This window comes from Neodiprion pinetum, chromosome 2 (genome assembly GCF_021155775.2).
Source record: "Neodiprion pinetum isolate iyNeoPine1 chromosome 2, iyNeoPine1.2, whole genome shotgun sequence".
Classification (NCBI taxonomy): domain Eukaryota; kingdom Metazoa; phylum Arthropoda; class Insecta; order Hymenoptera; family Diprionidae; genus Neodiprion; species Neodiprion pinetum.
In genome coordinates, this window is record NC_060233.1 from 11,449,518 (window position 1) to 11,469,116 (window position 19,599).

Consider the following 19,599-nt stretch of genomic DNA (forward strand, 5'->3'; position numbering starts at 1 on the left):
CTATCTTCCGATCGGTTCTGTGATCCTGAAATTGTGATTGGTTTAGAGTCGACTTTAGTACAAGATGGTCGTTCGCAGGCAATCAATTCGCTCTTTCACCTCTGCTTTCACGACTCGGGCACAAAATGGCGGCGGTTATTTTCTAGGGATTTTTCGTTCACTTATTTGCCGTCGGGAATCTTCCAGTAAACTTTACGCGTAACAAGGTCTGTCTATGAATTATTTCATATTCGATGGAGCAACCGATGTGTCAAAAAATAACAGAAAAGTAAGATGACCGCGGTGCTTACCGTGTTTACTGTGAAATATTTATATAATACATGATGGTATTTATGTGAAAAAGATAAATAAAATGCGTTTGTTCCGTATTTGGTCGAGAGTGTGTCGCCCTAATGGCTGCGCCCTTTAACTGGTACAGTCAACAGCAAGCCGACGGCAATGGCTTATGCTGTGAAGTGACGACTGAATGCAATGGGAACGAGAACACATCAAAACACACCGCTGTCACGGTGCCTCTTTGCATCCTGGCAGACGTTCAACTCCGTTTCTTATGTCCTGAGGATTTGGAGGAAGTCCGAACTTTGTGTGAAGACTGGTTTCCAATAGGTAATCGAACATACTTAATTATTCAATTATTTTTCTGTCACCCACATCTGGAAATACACTTCCAAACTATCCGCTCCTTGCGATTATAACAAGTATTCCTTGTTCATTTGCCACTACATGCCGTTATTCTTCTTCGATGTACCAAGTTTCCCAATCATTGCAAGGCGATGGAAGGATAAATCATACCTTGGATTAAAAAATCTTTGGCCTTTAATTCGTCATAACGTGTATCGTTCGTCGAATATAGAAATTTTTTGACGTAACAGTATGTTGCAAATTAAATCTGTCAGAGAAACTAAAGTAACTTTGTTTTTCCATATTTCATTCTCAAAAACCAATAACTGACAACTCTTATAGTGGGATCGTAAAAGGAAATCCATTACGATTAATTTTGTACCTGCTCATCAGCAGAATACTTGGGCAAACTAAAATAAAAATTAAAATGTGAATGAAATACCAAAAATTGAAATTTGCTTAAGATATATGTTTTTAAATTGTTATTACAAAATTTTGGTTGAATTCAGAAGTCTTTTGCAGAATTATATTGGGACCGCAATTTGAATATATTCTAAAAGCTGTCATATAATAAAAGTTCATACTCATATATAGAATTCTTTTGCAGCTGACACTTAAACCTGAGCTATAAAGTCAAATTCAGATTTTTCATTGAAAGTGCTGTTGAAAGTAGAAAAAAGGTATCCACTTTTTAGGTCGATGATTCTGAAATTAAGGCAAAGTCCTCTTCATTTTCGTCATTGAAATCTCGAACGCAATCAAATACCTAAAAAATTATATTCCATATTTCAATGGGATAAAGTTATGCTGACACTGCTTTATACACATGATAAATATTTATCACTATACGCCGGTTGTTGAAGTGCGACAGCCTTGGGAAATACTAAACCACATTATGCTTCCTGCTCATATTTCCTTGAATTCGCAATAACAATGAATTAAATTTTGTAGTTGTCAGTAATGAAAATGCACCAGAACATTTAAATTGCTACTGTTCGAGTAGAGTCATTGCCTTTGGCAAATTTTTTGACAACTGATGTTTTATACACGATTCATTATTTCTAATTTAAATAAATCATTCTGGTATGCATTCTTAAAGATGAATTGGCTAGGCGTCTGAATCAGAAGTTAGCAAAAAAGAAAAAAAAAACTGTCTAAGACATCTCTAGCAATGTTATGAATGTTGTGAACAGTGATAGTGAACACGAATGAAACAACATCCCTTTTATGTAATAAAAATGAATCTGAACAAATTTGAATAACACAAGTTATTATATCAACAATTTGAGAAAAGATTTTTATAATCGGAATGTTGCAATTGCTTAAAGTCCTATTTTTTACTATCCGATTCTAGTGTTTTTGGCCTTACTTTCTGTACTGTAGAGTTATTCCTGCTATTTATCCCTTCTCTACAATAACATCTGAAACTAAGGTTTCAGTAGTTGAAACTAAAGCTGTTGACTATTTTAACACAGTCACGATATAGAAAATCTCTTTTGAGAGCGTAATTCAGTCACAATTGCAACTTTGATACCGATTGAATGAAAATGGAAACCTGAAGTTTTTAAATCCGACAAAACTAACCGGGTATCATGTTTGATCATTATTATAACATTTTGATGATACATTTGAAAGAAATTGCCATTTTGCAACTTAAGAATGATGTTTACAAAAACTCAGACAATTCCATAGTTATGAAATATGAAAATAAGAAAATAAATTCTTTGAAAATGCATATCTGCGTTATAGCTATGAAGTTCAATGATCATATACTTTTCACTCTGTTGTTAGAATCGAGTCTGTACAAGCTTTTACCTATCTCTATTCCTAATCCAAATTTGCAAACAGCATCTGTCACCATTATTAATAATTTCGACGTTTAATTCAGATTACCCATACACCTGGTACGAGGAGATAACCAGTTCGTCACGATTTTACGCGCTGGCAGCGGTGTACGGAGGAGTGATAATAGGATTGATAGTAGCGGAGATAAAACCTTACTGGAAAGTGAACAAAGAAGATCGTGGTATTTTGTGCTCTAGTCTCGACGACGAATCGCTTGTCGGATATATATTAAGTTTAGGGGTAAGACGTGCCTACAGACGAAATGGCATAGCTTCGCTCCTCCTGGAGCAATTGTTGGCACACGTTACGGCACCCGAACGCTCGACAGTCAAGGTGGTGTTTTTACATGTGTTGTCAAGCAACGCACCAGCGATACTATTCTATCAAAGATGCCATTTTCGGCTCCACAGCTTTCTACCTTATTACTACTCTATCCATGGCAAGTGTAAAGACGGCTTTACTTACGTTCTCTACGTAAACGGAGGCCATGCTCCATGGGGATTATGGGACTGGATGCGCCATGTGGCTGGAGCCATTGTGAGTCTCGGACCCTGCAGAGTGCCGCACTGGATATGGCAGAGACTGCTCTGGGCGGCGACTCTTCTTTCATACCATAGATGATACCAGCTTGTTTAAACCGTTACCATAGTATCTGTATTCAGCATCATCCCTGGTGAAAAAAATTCTCAGAAATTTTTCAGATATATACATGATGTTTTCGAGCAATTTAGACAGAAATATTCTGTGGCCTATATATTTCTAGAAATGTTTGAATTATTCGAACAATGTCTGAGGAGCTCCAAGAAATTCTAGTGAACTTCTTGGAAAAACACTCACATTCTTTCGAAACTTCATTCTATAATGAAAATCTAAAAAACTCCTGAGTTTTCAAGTGTCTGATTATTTCTGATCAAGTCAAAATTCATATTTTTCAAGAACTTTATCTTTTATCAAGCATCTGAAGTAATCATAATCCTGGTATTTCTGTCAATTTATTAACGGTACTGCATTATAGAAAACTAGAATAAATTTGTTAAAAAAAATTGGAGAATTTTTAAGAATTAGTTAAGATTAATTTTTGTCAAATGAAACTGAAAAAATCTGAGGATATGTGTAAAATAATGTTTCCAATAAAACTAAAATTATGATAAATTTTCAAAAATCTTCAAGATGCATCAAGGTTTTACCATAAATCTATTGAAACTAATTTTTTCTACGTAAAAATTGAGATATTTCAACAAAATTCCTACAAATTATTAAATTTTGTCAGAAGTTCTCCAGAAAAACTGAGAAACTGTCGAAGATGCATATTTTGAGTAAATCTGAAAGTTTCTGCAAATAATTTTCACCAGGGATGATATACTTCGTTGAAAGTGGGGGAGGGGGACAGGGGGGCTACTCTAGCTTGAGAAGATGATATACTGCCAAAAATAGTACACCAATACCATACCAAACAATTATTTATTAACGTGTATATATATATATATATATATATATACACACACCATATATATATATATTACCAATTACGTGGTGCCATCACGTACTATCGATAACGATTTCATTCTGCATCTAGAGGTAGCCAGATTTTCTTACTTAGCTATTAATATTTAAATTATTAACAATGTAGAGTGTAGTCTGTATTATACATGGCGTTATTATATAACAATGACGAGTAATGTTGATATTCACGCGTCGAAGTCAGGACGTTATTAATCTAAGCAAATCGTGCTTACTATTAAATTTGTATGCATGAAATTACAAAAAATTTTACATTTATTTAGTATCTACTACCCGAAAGTAGTAATCAGAGTTTCTATTGAGTCGTGCTGATGGAAAAACATGAAGAAAGAATGTCTGAATATCAACTTTATAATTGAATGAGATTGCTTGCTAATTATAGTGCTGGTATTACAATGGATTTAGAGATCCCTTGAGGGCCTTGGTAAATTTTACCATTGATCTATACCTAATCAAATTTGTACCGTTTGTACTTTGCGTAATTTGGTATGTTTACAATAGTTTATTTAAAACAAGATAATGCACAAAAATTTCTATATTTCCTACTCTACCCTTACTGTATTACAACAACATTGACGAACTTCTCCCAGAAGTGCAGTGAACAGATTAATGAAGCGATGGAAATGAATGTAGCTTCGTTTGTTTCTATAACGTTCAAGGTTTTTGATACGTTATCATTACTGAATACTGATAAACACTTCTCAGAATCAATTGCGAATACACGTCAGAGGCAAATAAGCAAACAGATGGTTCAATCAGAATGTCAGAATAAGATGTGCTTGGTAGAAACAAATTTCAGCTGTGGTCAGTTCACCATTGGTTATTCAATTTAATATTTGAAATGAACAAAGTGAGTTTTTTCTCTCATTTGACTTCGCGTTATACGGCTATATGTATTCATACATGCATTACGTTTATATTTTTATAATGAAAAAAAAAAAAAAACATTGTATTTGATAAATGATAGGGAAAAGAAATGAAATAACGTATGGTATGAGTTGGATTCGTCACTGTGGTAAGAGAATCCTGATTTTGCCACCATCGCAAATTTTACTTTCAATCAAGTCTTTGTTCACAAAAATGAAACCACTATTTCCGAGCTATTTCTATATTGAAATAAGTGTATTCTCGTGTCGCCTGATTTGTACGCACCTATACCGTACCTGACACAACTACGTACGCGTAGAAACGTTATACATATATTCGCACAGATGTACATATTGTAATAACTTTGTTTATAACGAATGACTTGAAAAATCTAATAATAATTATTATTTGCAAATGATTTTGGCTATTATATTTCATACTTGGTAGTACAAGCCGGAAGGAAGAAAATATGAATATGCCACACTGTAATAAATGATTAAATATTTATTTTCTATCATCTGTTGTATTGCTCCATTGTCATATTTATAAGGTAAATTTAATTTAGCAATAGTTGGCACTCGTTTGTGAAAATTAATTTTTTTTTTTCAAAATTATGCGTGGCAAATCTCACATAGTAACGAAATTATAAAATATTAACTTTTCTAATCAGTTATTCTCAAATTTATTACCATTTACTTATCAATTTTGAAAACGTACTTTTTATTGAAAAACATACATGCAATAATATAAATTGTTATTACATTTGCATTAATTTTTAGGTTCATGACGTTGTATCTTACTGTCAAACGATTATTTAACATTATTCAAATACCGAAAACTTGATTAGAATACATAGTGCGCCTATGACTTGAGCAATATGACGTCGTATGGGCGATCAGTTGATAGTTTCAGCCTCGGTTACCCAAGTCTACGAATATAAACGGACAGGAAACTTCGTGCAAGTGTTTACACTTTTCTTTTACTACATTGAGTTCTTAGAAATTATAATGTACGTTGAAAAAGAAACTTTTATATTTGAATACGACACGATTACTATATTATATTTTCTGCCTATAGATAGCGTCTTTCATTGATTTGAATTCCAACGGTCAGTATAACACCTCGTTTGCTTTTGGTATCATTATCTGCTGGAGACTAGGATGGAGTTTAAAGATACGAATTAAAGAACGCATTCGGGCGCACGTGAAATCTGATGGTGTTTGCAAATGCTCGATACCATCCTCGCCGATAACTTTAAACATCTGTCCGCTGTCTTCAAAATTGACACTCACGTTATCCGCCATCTTCAAATGATTCCTAATGCCGTTCATTTTACTGGAATGAATCTGAAACATGGAGAAATTGATACCGTTGCGAACTTGTATTTAAATTTCTCTTTTCGTGAATAATTACCGAAGCATTATCTTGTGCACGATTAATGTGTGCTGACTGCAGAGATGACGTTTCACTAGCACGATTCATTATGGATATAGATTTAGTCAATTTTTGATCCAAGATTGTGTATTCCGGAGCTACCGCTGGAATTGTATCCGCTACTGAATTATTTCTTAAAGAACTCTCCGATGTATTTGAGGATAATATGGAAGCCCTGCTATTGTCCATAGTATTCTGCAATCGATCGTAATTATTTAAACGTGTTCGATGAGTGAATATAAATTAAAACCCTACCAGGTTACAAGGCTTCTGGTTTTTCATTTCCATTATAAAACGCGAGCCTTCTGCAGCCAACTGTAACATTGTCTTCGTCATCGGTTCGTTTTTCTCGCGAAAATCAGATCGAACGTACAAAGTTTGATCCAAAAAGCAAAACGGCAGCGAATCGTAGCTATTCAGAGATATTATCGACGCCTTTCGAACCTTATCAACAATATACTCTTTGTTCGAGCATAAATCAATTTCTGATTTAACAATTGAGGACATCAGCTGTTCTTTTGTACAATGAAGTTTTGGCTGCAGCTGAAATTAAACGTTTCACATTAAGCATTTAATTGCGATTTTCAGGATGGTATTAATAAGTTCATGATGCTTCATCATTGTAATAATTTTGCAATCACAAAGCAAAATATATTGTGTTATTAAGAAAAAATAGACCCTAAGATCCTTACATTAGGAATAAGCTCCATAGGTAACCACCTCTCTCCAGAGGGATCGATGATTTCCACAATATCAAATTGAGGAGTAGCATATGTCTGGAATGTCTCAGACTCTTCCTTTTCGGGTTCTGTTTGTTTACGTAGTTTATCGTCAGCTTCTAGTATCAATAATGATTCAAGCGAAAGTAAAAATTCTGCCTGTCCCGGTACAGCTCGAAGTGCAAAGTTAATGAACTTTTGGAATTCTCGTACAACTTCTATTAGTTTATTTTCCCATAACTTGTCGTTAGTTGCCTTAGCCGCAGTTTCGGTTTTCATTAATTGAAGAATATCGTTTGCTTCTATCACCATATTCTTCAGAGCTTGGATTTGTTTCTGTAAATTGAAGTAACGAAAGATTTCGTAAAGTTCTCCTATGCTCAGTTTAATATGTTTACACAATTAAGTACATTAGTTTTTCGATCTACAAAGTAAATGATAGAATTCAAAATAATTAAAGATGTCATCTGGCTGCAGGAAATATGCTGCACTAACTTAGCTATCGTATTTAAATATAAAAGTTGTTTTTCAAAGTATATTTTACTCTGTATTAGCGCCATATGACAAAAAAAAAGTATAACCGCTTATAAGAAAGATTCTACTCCTGTAAATTGACGAGATTTATCTAAAACCGTGACTGAAACGATCAGCTGATCACCCAGTACGATGCCATATTGATCTAACCACGCCCTTTCTTCTTCAGACCCCAATAAGGTCAGACGACGTACCAATGCAACAAAATTCGTGTGTTCATCATACTTTAAGATTATTGCTTTTTATTGAGTAGACAACACAGAAACGAAATTTCCCACAAACCTCGAAACCTAGATGAATTGCATGCTTTTCGGAACTGGCGCGCATACGCTCCAAGCACAGAACATAGGTAACATCCGCAAAATTTTGCATCTCGAGCTCATGTCGCTGTACTTGCAAAGCCTCATTCTTATTTCGTTCCATTTCTTTCATTTTTACATCCGTCTTTGCACGCTCACGTCTGAGCATAAATGTAAAAAAAAAATCAGTTTATGTAAAGAGAAAAAATGCATGCTCCATTTTTAAGTTGAAAAATATATGGACAATTCTGTATTCAAAAATTTCGGATTTAAATCAATTGAAGAAAAATTCAATAATTCTTCGCTACATTCCTCAATTCGAAATATTTAAAAACGAATGTCGTGAATCAGTCATTCGATTAGTTGAATCAATCAATGTACCTGATAATTTCGTTAAAATCAGCAACCATATTTTCTTTCTGTATGCGTATGGAATGCTCGAAGTTTTCATAAATAGAAGTGACGACGTAACTTATTTCATCGCGTAACTTCTTCAACATCATTTTCGTCACTTCAATCCTCTCTCTAATTACCACCTTTTGCATCGATTTAGAGCATTTTTGAAAAGCTTCTGCGAGAGCAATCTAAAATACGAAAGTAAGATTGAAAATTACCATAATTTAAAAATCCTCATAAGATTTTCTTTTATTGCAAAGTTAATAATAGTTTTTTAGAAATAGTTCGTTTTAAATCGGACATGAAATCGGGCAATCGCAAAAGTAAGTTTTCCAATAAGTTAAGTAAAATTATGAGAAACTAATATTGGTAATTATTACGATAGATGTAATTGTAACCTGGAGGTCCTGCTTAAACTCCTCTTGCAAGTTTTGTATGTATTTCTCATACTTTAGTTGAAGTTCTTGTTCCGCGAGTTGTATAGCTCTTCGTTTTTCGGCCTCAAACATATTGCGGGTGTCTTTGTTATCCTCCTCGTACTTCTTAACCATTTTGTCGTACAACTCATGTTCATATTTTTCCATCGCCTGTTTACCTATTGCTTCATGATCATTTGACGAAAGTTTTAATATGGTTGACTATTTCAAGATTTCGAATTTTGAATATTGTCGGCGGGTGAATTAGGTCCTAAATATGGACGTGGTTGGGGCAATATGGCACCGAAAGTGGTGATCAGCTGATCATTTTAGATAACGTTAACAAATGTCAAGATACAGAAGATATCGTGCAAGCTGTTAGACTTTCGTTGCCTGATGTTAAGTTAGTCTAGAGTAAAACATGCGAGGAAACACTGCTTTTACAATTAAATACGACCCCGTTAAGGTGGTATTACGACTTCCACCAGATGGCCGCTTCTGAATTTCCCGAAGATTAGTTAAATGATTACAAAAACTGATCTATCGTTTAGTCGCACAGCCCCATCACTTACCTAAAATTCCTTGGTGAGTACATGCTTTGATGCATTTATTCGTTAACGGAGGTACAAGAGCAACTTTTTGAATCAATTGGTCACTAGGTGATATCCAGAGCTCTTCACGTGGTCCTTTTAGTGGAGGTATCACACCCAATAACTTTCTCGAATCTGGATGACCGTGGTCAAAAAACACTTGTGCCATCGACGATCCCATGCGTTCACGTATCTCCGCCTGTACTGGAACTTCATCTTTTATCACCATTTCTAACCGTCGGTATTTCGGATTTGTACGAACTGCAACGTATTTCATCCGTGAAAAATTCAATTTCCCAAATACAGTAGTTTTCATTCTTCAGGCTCGATTATTAGTCAATAAAGAGGCTTGTATATTTCCCATAGCAAAAAACGTCCGATTAAGAAGAAATCCTAAAATCACCTAGACAGTTTCAGCACTCAAAAAAAATTGCCTAGCATTTTCAAAAGTGGATAACTGTAAGCACGGATTTCTTGTGAGTCGGATTCCAGTCGAATCGCTAATCCGATTCGAATTACATTTGCACGGGACCCGGTTGTTATCCCAAAGATGTATCAACCGGGGTTTCAACGTAATCACACTCCCTGTTTCGAAACAGCAGTCGCCACAACTTGGTTACTTTCGTTTTGAGATTATGCAAATAGCTTTGCGGAACAATGCAATGATTTTATTTTTTTACCTGTCCAGTATCTCATTTTCTTTTTCTCAATACCACTTACATAAAGTTATGATCATTCTTCAAAAAATTATACGGCTTTCCGAAATACTATGAGTAACATTGGTGATTTCATTATGTCAATAACAGTAGAGGCTAATTTAGTAAGATTACTTCATCATCGGAAATATCAGGCTAAGTATCACTGTGTGATCATGCATCATGCAAGAAAGCGACGAGCTTTTCGGCAGAAACCGGTTCGTTATTAGTTGGAATACTGAATTTAGCGTACTTACACATTTTGCTTCCGGTCAAAACAATTTTGTAATCATCACATATGAAGTTTATACAGAAATGAAGGCTATTGAGTTAATCATATTATTAAACGTATTCAATTTCGTTGTGATTACATTATGGCACTATATTTTTAACCTTTTCTCCAGATAGGTTTGACACTTGATAGATTTAAGGCGCCATGCAACTGCAATTATTCAGCTTACCGCCAAAACTGTAGAAATTATTTAATTAGGCCTGCGTAAAGTGAGTAGAAACTAGTGTACTGTGAGAAATGAATGAATAGAAAAAAAATGCAACACTGATTCGAGTGCCATGAAATTACATTGCAGCTCGAATGACAAACTTAGACTGATCATTGTTCCAAGTAACAAATACGCCTGGAACAATACGTTCACAGCCAATTTCAGATAGTACTAGAACAATATTGAAGGATGAAAAATGTTAATTGGAATCTAGAAAAATAAACCTATTTGTGTGAGATTTCTAACATTGTGTTTTGCACATATTGCTTCGCGTAGTCATTTATGGTGAAAACACTCTAATAAAATCAGCCCGTAGAATTTTTTCGGTTTTTTTATTATCATTCGATTAACTCTAAAACTACTCGACTGAACAGATTCGGAATCATAACAGTCCAAGTTGATATAAGAGGACCCAGACATCCTTCTAAAAATGGTCGGAGCGGTTTGGCTGGGGATCTCTAGACCCCGAAACGTGAAAACCAAGTGAAATCTGAGCTTTTCATTTTTAAGGTGATTATAATAAATTCTCTCCTTAGAAAACCGGGAAGTTAAAAACTATAAAAAGATTAAATAATACGTTACCACAGGTTTTTATACAACAATTGCGTAACAATTTGAAATATATGTAGTTCTATAATTCATCTTGCTTCGCCCATTTCGGATAAATTGTGAATCAACTAATTAAATGATTCTTTGTGTTCGTTCAATTTCGAATATTTGACAAATAGAGAAATGGGGGAATACCCTTTCAACCCGCCAATCGCGTCCGTGGCGAACATCAATCAGTGCCACACGTGATCAATTGTATTTATCTTTATAAGCCGTATGGCTAGCAACAGTGGCTTATCAGTTTGGTGGAGGCACTTCAAGTCAATGAATCCGACGCCCCATTGGCCCTTTCCGTTCGACTGAGACCATGATTAGTCGAATACCTGGGGCATAGTGCGCGTGGCGAAAAGGCGGTGCGACTGCGACAGAAGGATCAACGAACAGCAAGAGCTGTCAACGGAGTTTCAAAAATTATCTTATCTGTGTAGAGGGTGATTTACTTTGGTACAAGTTTCATTTTGGTTTACAGACGCTACTTATAAAGTTTATTTCACAGTTAGACGCTATCGAAAAGTATGCGCATAGTACATTGCACGTGAAATCAGGTATACCCGCCGTTTACAATGCAGAATTGGTTAAGTATTGTCGGTCGAAAACTTTGCTCCAACAACGATAACAAGCAGGTGCAAAAAATTCACTGTATCTTTCGGAAATAACATAACAGCTATTGATTGAACACACGCACAGTAAGTACCTGAAACATTCATTATTATCAATAATACCACCTATTTGGGTAAATCCCAAGTAGTAACGAACTTCGATCTGTCATCAAATTGTTAAACACTTCCATTCGTAAATTCTGCTAAGGATTAGTTTTGTTGTTGAATCACATACGAATTAAATGTTCAAAACTCAGTAATAAGATTTATAAATATCGTTAGATTTATAAATGAGATTAGATCGTATTGAATAGTATTTGTCAGTTTTTTACGAGACTTGAAAAACTGGTTATTCCGACGCCTGAAGTTGATGAAAGAATTATTCTCATATGAGCGATAATAGCTGAAATGAAAACATAGCCAATTCAAGGTAATTTACAATAAATACGATGCAACGTGTGTTAGAATTTTGGAATGAAAAATTTTCCCTCCGTTTTGATAATAATGTGTAAAGTGAAAGAATTGAATAACTTGGGTTAGCAAATAATTGAGAATCGATTAACTGACCACTATTTTTTTTTTTTTCTTTGTTTTTGTGATTAAATTGAAACTTGATCATTGTTCATTAACTAGCATTGTTTCTATTACTAGGGTCAAGCAGCCGCAGAAATAATTTATATAAGAGCATGTATATTCTGAATCCAGAAAGAAAGGTGTATTAAAGAGAATATTATAATGGCTGTTTCCGACCCACATGCTGCATTTAACTACCCAACTGATCAGGATAACTATGAAACAAGTGTGCATTCTTATAACCATCAAAACCCCGAGGAAACGTGTTCGATAAGTGCGACCGAAGATGAGACGAATGAAAATGCGCTAGAATTGACTAAGAACGAGGAATTGGCAAAATTAAAAGCGGAGAAAAAAGGGGCTAAGAAAAAACGGCAGAAAGAAAGAAAGAAAGTAGAAAAGGCTAATAACAGTTGCGATGCAGAGAATAAAAACAATATAACGGCGCAGTCAAAAATAAGTTTGAACTCCGTTTTAAGTTGTAAGACTAGCAAGACTAAAACTGCTGATAATGCATCGAATGAAAAGGTAGAAATTATTGATAAAGAAGAGGAAGCTGATGACGAATTTTTGGACTTGAATGCTGCGTTTGTTAAAGTCTCTGTAAAGCAGAATAAACATATCACTCTAAACAAACCGACCGTCTCTAAACCAAACAAAGTTAATCGACCTGAAGCTATTGTGAGTTGATTATTCTATTCATTGATGTACAGTTTTTTCAACAATATTTTGTTGAGATATTTCTCCTGTTGATAATTTTTCATAGAAAAGTTCTGCCTCGTTGCCCCAGTCCGGTAAACTGGACATGAGCAAAGCAAACCATGATACGGCTGAAATATTGGGCATTCAAAGCTGCAAACTTGTTCTTGTCGATAAAGATTTTTATCGAGCAGTTAAGATTCTGACTCAGGCCATTCTCCTTGCTCCAGATGACCCTCGCCATTATATTAATCGCAGCTACTGCTACCTCAGACTTGGTCAATATACTGCGTGAGTATCTGATTATAATATGTCGATAACGTTTCAGCTTTTGCATCAAAGTTTTCCACGAATAGTGACAAAAATTCTCCGAAAGTTTTCATAATTGTATTCAGAAAGCTTCTCAGAAATATACCTACTATGTTCTTGGACAGTTTTAAAAAAAATTCCTCAACATTTCTGGAAAAGATTGATTTATTCTCGTCTTACAAGATAGAAGTCTGGTATTTACATAGCTAGCTGTACACGCACCTGACATTTTAGGGGCTAACACCACTGTAAAAACAAAAGAACAGCGCTTTTTTGGCCGTTTTTTTTGGGACTGAAAGAAAGATAATAAAATAATAAAATTTTAGGAAGTTATTAAGCACATATTTAAATATAATACAAAAAATTATTATCAAAAAATTTTCAAAAATGGGGGCACTGGAGCTATCTCTGCAAGACATGTTGAATTCTGCGGCATGCAGCGTTACTGGTGCAAATTTGAATCTAGAACCAAAAAAAAACTACTTAATCCACACTTATACAACTAGAGACATATGTGGGGATTTTAAAAATATTGAATTTTCTGTAATTGTGCGAGTATATGAATGAACATGTTCAATTTTCGACCAAAGAAAGGGCACTTATTTCTTAATAAATAATGTTTAAATTAACTTAGTGAACATCTCCTATGTATTTCTATAACTATTAATATATAGATAAGTGATTTTTTGTTTCGAAACTCAAATTTGCACCAGTTACACTGCATATCGCATGTCTCGTGAGAATGGCTCCAGTGCCACCGTTATTGTATATTTTTTAATAATAATTTTTTCTATTATACTTAAATATTTGCCTAATAACCGCCTCAAATATTATTATCGTGTTACCTATTCTTCCATCCAAAAAAAATGATTAATGATTTATTACTTCATTTTATTCACAAATGAAATTGCTACAAATCCTCTGATACAGATTTTCACATGAGCTCGTCAGTTGTCAAAAAACATCAAATGTGTAACATCTCTACGAGTTGCAGATGATAAACTCACGATTCTGTAAAGAATACTACCTAGTTTGTAGAGAATTTGTTTAAGGGGACATACAGACCTTAAGTTGTGACGTGTAATATTATAGAAGACTGCATCGCAAAATGACTTTTATTTCTTTACTTTTTGTGTTCAAGTATCTTATTGGACAAACTTCCCAAAATATTTTTATCCCCTAATGTATGTTACAACTGCATCCGTTATGTTATTCATAATTTTTATATTTTGATTATCGATTGTTTTCCAAGGCACTCATTATGGCTGTGTTTTTCGATTTTTAAACAAGAACTAAATTTCTGAATACTATTGGTAGAAACGTGCAGGATAATCAAATTTGATAATGTGCGAAGTTGTAAGTTCAGCAGTTGCTGATTGTTAGTAAGCGCAGACGAAATCCTGGCAAATCATAATTTCGAGAGAAACTCTCTTCAAGAGGTGAGCTTTTTTTTTTGTTTAATTCCATGTATTATGAACGCACGCTTTCTAGAACGCTTCAGCAGTATACATTACTTTCTGGTACTAGATACTTCATTGGTAACAAATCGTTTGTACCGTCTTTCCATATTTCAAGCCTCTCATAAAACTTCCATGTTTCAACGTTTTTTTTTTTTCTGCATCAAAGGGGTTCGATCAGCTTCAGTTACAATCAGGAACTTTCATGCAACAAATTATCTCTGTTTCATATCTGCATAAAGTAAATTATTTCAAAATAATTCAGTAATATTTTTTTAATTCCGTTAAGACGTATGCTTGTAAAAGTTTTATGTAATTGAATTTAGGTGTTTTCGATATATATTTATAGTCACGCAGTAGCACAAGTGACGTCACACAGTACTCTTTGTTTGAATAATAAACGAAGCAATATTCCCAAATTATTTTACCCCAAATTACTAAAATATACGATCAAAAAATTTCATAAAACATTCCAATCTTGAAACCTCTGTCTTAAAGGAGGACGAAGTTAGTAACATTATTGTAACGATGCATGTTTAGGAAAAATCGTTACTTCGCACCTTATATATGTCTGAAATTTAGTAAATCGTGATAAGCAAAACATGATCTTATTTTTAAATCCGACTCCTTGAAAGTTGTTCTAAAATTGTGCAATAATGATTTTTTCCGTGATGTTTTGTTACGTTGATGTTACTTACCAGTCTTATCAGTTTGGTAAAATCTCTACCGAAGTCTATTATAATTATCATGCATCAGGATGTGGTTGCTAATCAGTGTATGACTAATAAAGAGCTTAGCAGTTTTCAATTCTAAAATTAAACATCTACAATGACTCAAGAGCATGGTCATCCACACGAGTCGTGCCTTTTAAGTCAAAAGTCAGGAAAGAAAAACCATTTGTAAAATCTTCAGCAATGTTGTTTGCACCAAACTGGTAAATACAAAAACAATGGTATCACTAGGACACAACGGAAATGAATCTGTACAAATTTTCGAAAATGTTTATTATTAATCAGGATGTTCAAAATGATCCAACTCAGGTATTTTTTTATCCAGTTTTAATGTTTCAAGGCTCATTCTACTCCCTGCTGTCTCAGTCCCCACCAATTTTATGAAGACCATTCGAGAAATCTTCCATTATTCCATAGCTGAAACGAGCAAATTTAGTTGCTGATAAACATCTACTGTACCATACTTACAGAAATATATTATTATTCGTTACAGAGATAAATTTTTTCCAGTTTTTTTCAGGTAATATCTGAAAATCTGTATTGGGAATAAAATAAGCACAATAACATTGGATTCGAATAAGAAAACACCAAAGCTTAATCAATTTGACTGATTTTGGTATAAAACCTATTAGTGAAATTGTTAATATCTTAGCATGTGTTATTCGATTTTGCTCAGAATTATTTTCACTACATAATAGTGATGTTGTTTCATTCGCGATCACAATGACTGGCACAAATAACATTGCTGAAGATGTGATGTCTTTTTTTTTTCTTTTCTGAACTTCTTATTTAAACGATACAGCGCATTCATCTTTAGGTCCATTTCTACACAATTGGGACAAAAATTGACCTGCATTTTGAACAATAAAGTATCATCTGGCCTTGATGAAAATATATTCTCTATTGATGAGTAGAGTCGGCTCCCCATTTATAAAGCCTCTACCGTTTACGAATTACCTTGTCACTGTAATATAACGGAACATATTGTTTATTATTTTATGGCTCAGTACCAAAACCATCACTTACAAATTGTTCAATATTTGCAGTCTTTCTGAAATTGAATAATATCATTTACAGAGCACTGAACGACGTTCAATTTGTGAAAAAGAATGCGCGGACAATGGAACAATCTATAAAGGCTCTTGCCCGCGAAGGGCAAGCCTTGCGTGGACTAAAAGTAAGCTGTAATAAATGCTTGGATTTGATTTACGAAACAAAACATTGTACAAAAATTACCATTTTGCAATTTACGAATGACTTTGAATGGCTTGAGTTTCCAAAATATGAATAAGTTTTGCTTTATTATGGTTCACTGAATTCCAGGCAATTCTAAAGTTACAGAATAACGGTTTTTCCTAAAAACGCATCGTTAACATAATGTTACGATCTCCAATTTCATATTAAATCTGTTTTCTTATTGCGTGTTAATTTCTCTTTTTCGTAGCAATACCATGAAGCAGAGAAGTGTTTTGAAGAATTATTGAAGCTAGATCAACGAATTGACTGGGTACTCGGAGAATTGGTTCTGGTACGGTTGATGCAACTTACAAGTATGGGTTTTTCTAAAATGGACTCTCTTAAGGCTCTGAAACAATGTTCATCTGTTACTGTGAGTAGATGATATTTATCAAAGTAAGGATTTTTCTGTTTTTTTTTTTTTTTTTTTTCATAATTTCGTTGTAACCAGCGTTGTTTTTTTTTTCTTTGGTTTTTTCTTTTTTCATTGATTTATCTCCTATCGATCCAAGGATGCAGTGACATTGTTGACATCAGGAAATATAAGTAGTTCAGAATTAGAGAGTAATATTAATACGCCCGAGATCCAAAATTGCGATGGCGACGAAGTTTATTTTTCTGACGACGAATCAAGTAGCACAATTTTATTATCCAAACTGATATCTGATATATCATACGAATCTAGTTATTATAAAAATCTACGATCCCAACCATTTTCCTCCTCTAAGTGAGTATTGCTTTCTAATTCATTGTTTCTCTTTTTCTTTTTTCTTTTTTTTTTTTTGCTTTTTTTTTTTAATTCTTAATTTGTATTTTTGTTTTGTTACCTTGCAATTTTGTTTAGGGCCCAAGAGTTTTGTAGCAGCTTGGAAAGATCTTTGAAGAGTAGCATTTCTATGGAATCCCTTCAGCGAACCAATGACAATGATCAGTGGGAAGTTCAGGGTAACTCAAAATCACTAATGAGCACTTATAAACCTCAAAAACCAAAAGTTATAGCAAATGACAGCAGTACCATTTGGGTTGGCAATATCGAAAAGAATGTTACAGACCTTAAATTACGGGAATTATTTTCAAGGCAAGTAATTTTTCTTTCAGCCTAGGGCTGTGCGATTAATTGGTTACTCGTAGACTTCAGTGATTTGTTTTACGAGTTCATCAATGAATCAATTAATTGAAAGAGAACTATTTCAAAAAGACAGTTGATTAATTAATTTATTGAGCAAATGGTTACTTGAAAGACCAATACACTGATTAATCGGAGGAACGATTAATCGAATTTCCATTGTTCGATAACCTAACCATCGATGGAAAAAAACAATCATTTGAACTCTTCGATTACTTGATTAAATACACAGCCGTAATTCTTACTAAACTGCAACTCATCACATTATTAATCTGTTTATCGAATTTTTTATTCTAGATTTGGCTCTATAAATTACATTCGAAGATTCCCGGATAAACGTTTCGTGTTCATTGATTTCAAGAGTAAAAAAGCTGCAACGAAAGCATTAAATAGCATGATAAATTTTCAAGTCAACGGGATACAATTACCAGTGAAACCATCCACAGGTTCTCTGACAAATAAATGAGGAATGCATTTATTATTATATCAATAACGGGATTTACATTCAATTTAAATATTTCATATTCAGCATATACGGCACCTGATTTGGAATGCGAAATCTGGGGGAAAAAAAACTGATTTTATTTTTAATATTTGTATGTTTACGTTGTACGATGTCAAATCAAGTTTTCGTATGATGACGTGTGACATTTTTAATTCATTATACATATTCATATTTTCAGCCAATACTGCAGAAGGAATTTATCAAATATATTACAGCCTTCTCAGTTTAATAGGTTTTCATGGTTTGTTTTATTTTTATTCTACTTTTCTTACTTATTTGACTTAGATTATTTGGATTGCTTGAAAATAAGTAAAAACTGTTACTTCGAGTAATTGTATGAAAAAGAAACAGCACTCTGATATAGGGATGTGCCGGATATCCGTTAACCATCCGGTATCCGGCCGGATTATCGGATAGCAATAATCTGTTCAGAAGATGATTATACTATTACTCAAGATGATAGGAATGGAAAAAAATTAAAGTGGACAAAACTGAAATAAGTAGGAAATGAAGATTCTCAGTTTCACACTTCAGTTTAGGTAACCTTACTTTAAAATCCAGAATTTGGCGATTTTCTCGTACCAGATACCGGATATCCGGTATCCCGGAAGAAAAACAAATCGCTATCCGGCACATCCCTACTCAAAAGTCTGACTATGGATAAAAATATGAAGGAACAGTTTCAGTATTTCAAATATTTGAAAATCAACTTGTATCTTATACGTGCCGCACGAAAATTTTCAAATATCATCTAGAACACACAAGATTTCCCTTACGATGTGATATTATCATTATAAATTTTATACTTGAAGTGGTATTTTATAAGCTGTAATATAAATGGAAATAAGAACAGTTATCTTTTGCATAATTTATTTCAGAACTTCCTAGAATACTGTAAACAATACTTTTTACAAAGTAGAAGCTTACAGAAAAAATGGCAGTTATTACTCTCAACAACGCGTATGAAGATAAGAAATCGAAATATTGTATGACATCATTTATTGATTCAGATATATATTGGTAATTCAATAAGTCTGAATCTTCTTTAAAAATATACGTTTTATCAATTGACTCATTCGCAGAATAATCAACCGGAAATTCCATGAAATACACGATACATTTGCAAATTCTGCAGTAAAAATATCCTGACAAGTCATTCTTATCAATATTTCTTTGTTGATCCTGGTGCTTGGGTCCGTGGTAAGGGGTTGAAATGCTTTGGCCGTGTCTGAAAGGTAGAAAATTAATAATATATAGATAATTCCGTGCAAGGCAAGTAGCAACATTCCTACTTTTAAAACTTGAAGGATATGCGACA

At 33.9% G+C, this 19,599-nt stretch overlaps 3 protein-coding genes across 5 annotated transcripts; 2 read left to right on the top strand and 1 right to left on the bottom strand.

The window, feature by feature from the left end:
* The first annotated feature begins 37 nt into the window (after positions 1–37).
* Naa60 (N-alpha-acetyltransferase 60) lies at positions 38–5,368 on the top strand. Its single transcript, XM_046613565.2, has 2 exons — positions 38–606; positions 2,510–5,368. The coding sequence occupies exons 1-2, from the start codon at positions 393–395 to the stop codon at positions 3,085–3,087; spliced, it is 792 nt and encodes a 263-aa protein (XP_046469521.1). The 5' UTR covers positions 38–392; the 3' UTR covers positions 3,088–5,368.
* Positions 5,369–5,585: 217 nt separating this feature from the next.
* On the bottom strand, positions 5,586–10,298 carry LOC124211265 (uncharacterized). The gene is made up of 11 exons (XM_046610136.2): positions 10,195–10,298; positions 9,225–9,503; positions 8,635–8,837; positions 8,222–8,424; positions 7,824–8,001; positions 7,666–7,765; positions 7,418–7,590; positions 6,981–7,343; positions 6,544–6,831; positions 6,268–6,483; positions 5,586–6,200 (listed from the first exon to the last, which is right to left on the bottom strand). Exons 1-11 carry the CDS (start codon positions 10,196–10,198, stop codon positions 5,964–5,966), a joined length of 2,244 nt encoding a protein of 747 aa, XP_046466092.1. The 5' UTR covers positions 10,199–10,298; the 3' UTR covers positions 5,586–5,963.
* An 876-nt stretch (positions 10,299–11,174) lies between these two features.
* Positions 11,175–19,408, top strand: LOC124212922 (uncharacterized). Of its 3 annotated transcripts, none has more exons than XM_046613554.2 (8): positions 11,175–11,732; positions 12,297–12,899; positions 12,985–13,208; positions 16,492–16,591; positions 16,859–17,023; positions 17,163–17,377; positions 17,495–17,728; positions 18,074–19,408. In XM_046613554.2, exons 2-8 carry the CDS (start codon positions 12,381–12,383, stop codon positions 18,240–18,242), a joined length of 1,626 nt encoding a protein of 541 aa, XP_046469510.1. In that variant the 5' UTR covers positions 11,175–11,732; positions 12,297–12,380; the 3' UTR covers positions 18,243–19,408. The 3 variants fall into 3 exon arrangements, with proteins under 3 accessions (XP_046469510.1, XP_046469513.1, XP_046469512.1); XM_046613557.2 differs by having other exon boundaries at positions 11,289–11,732; positions 13,009–13,208; XM_046613556.2 differs by lacking the exon at positions 11,175–11,732 and adding an exon at positions 11,765–12,075.
* Positions 19,409–19,599: the final 191 nt, after the last annotated feature.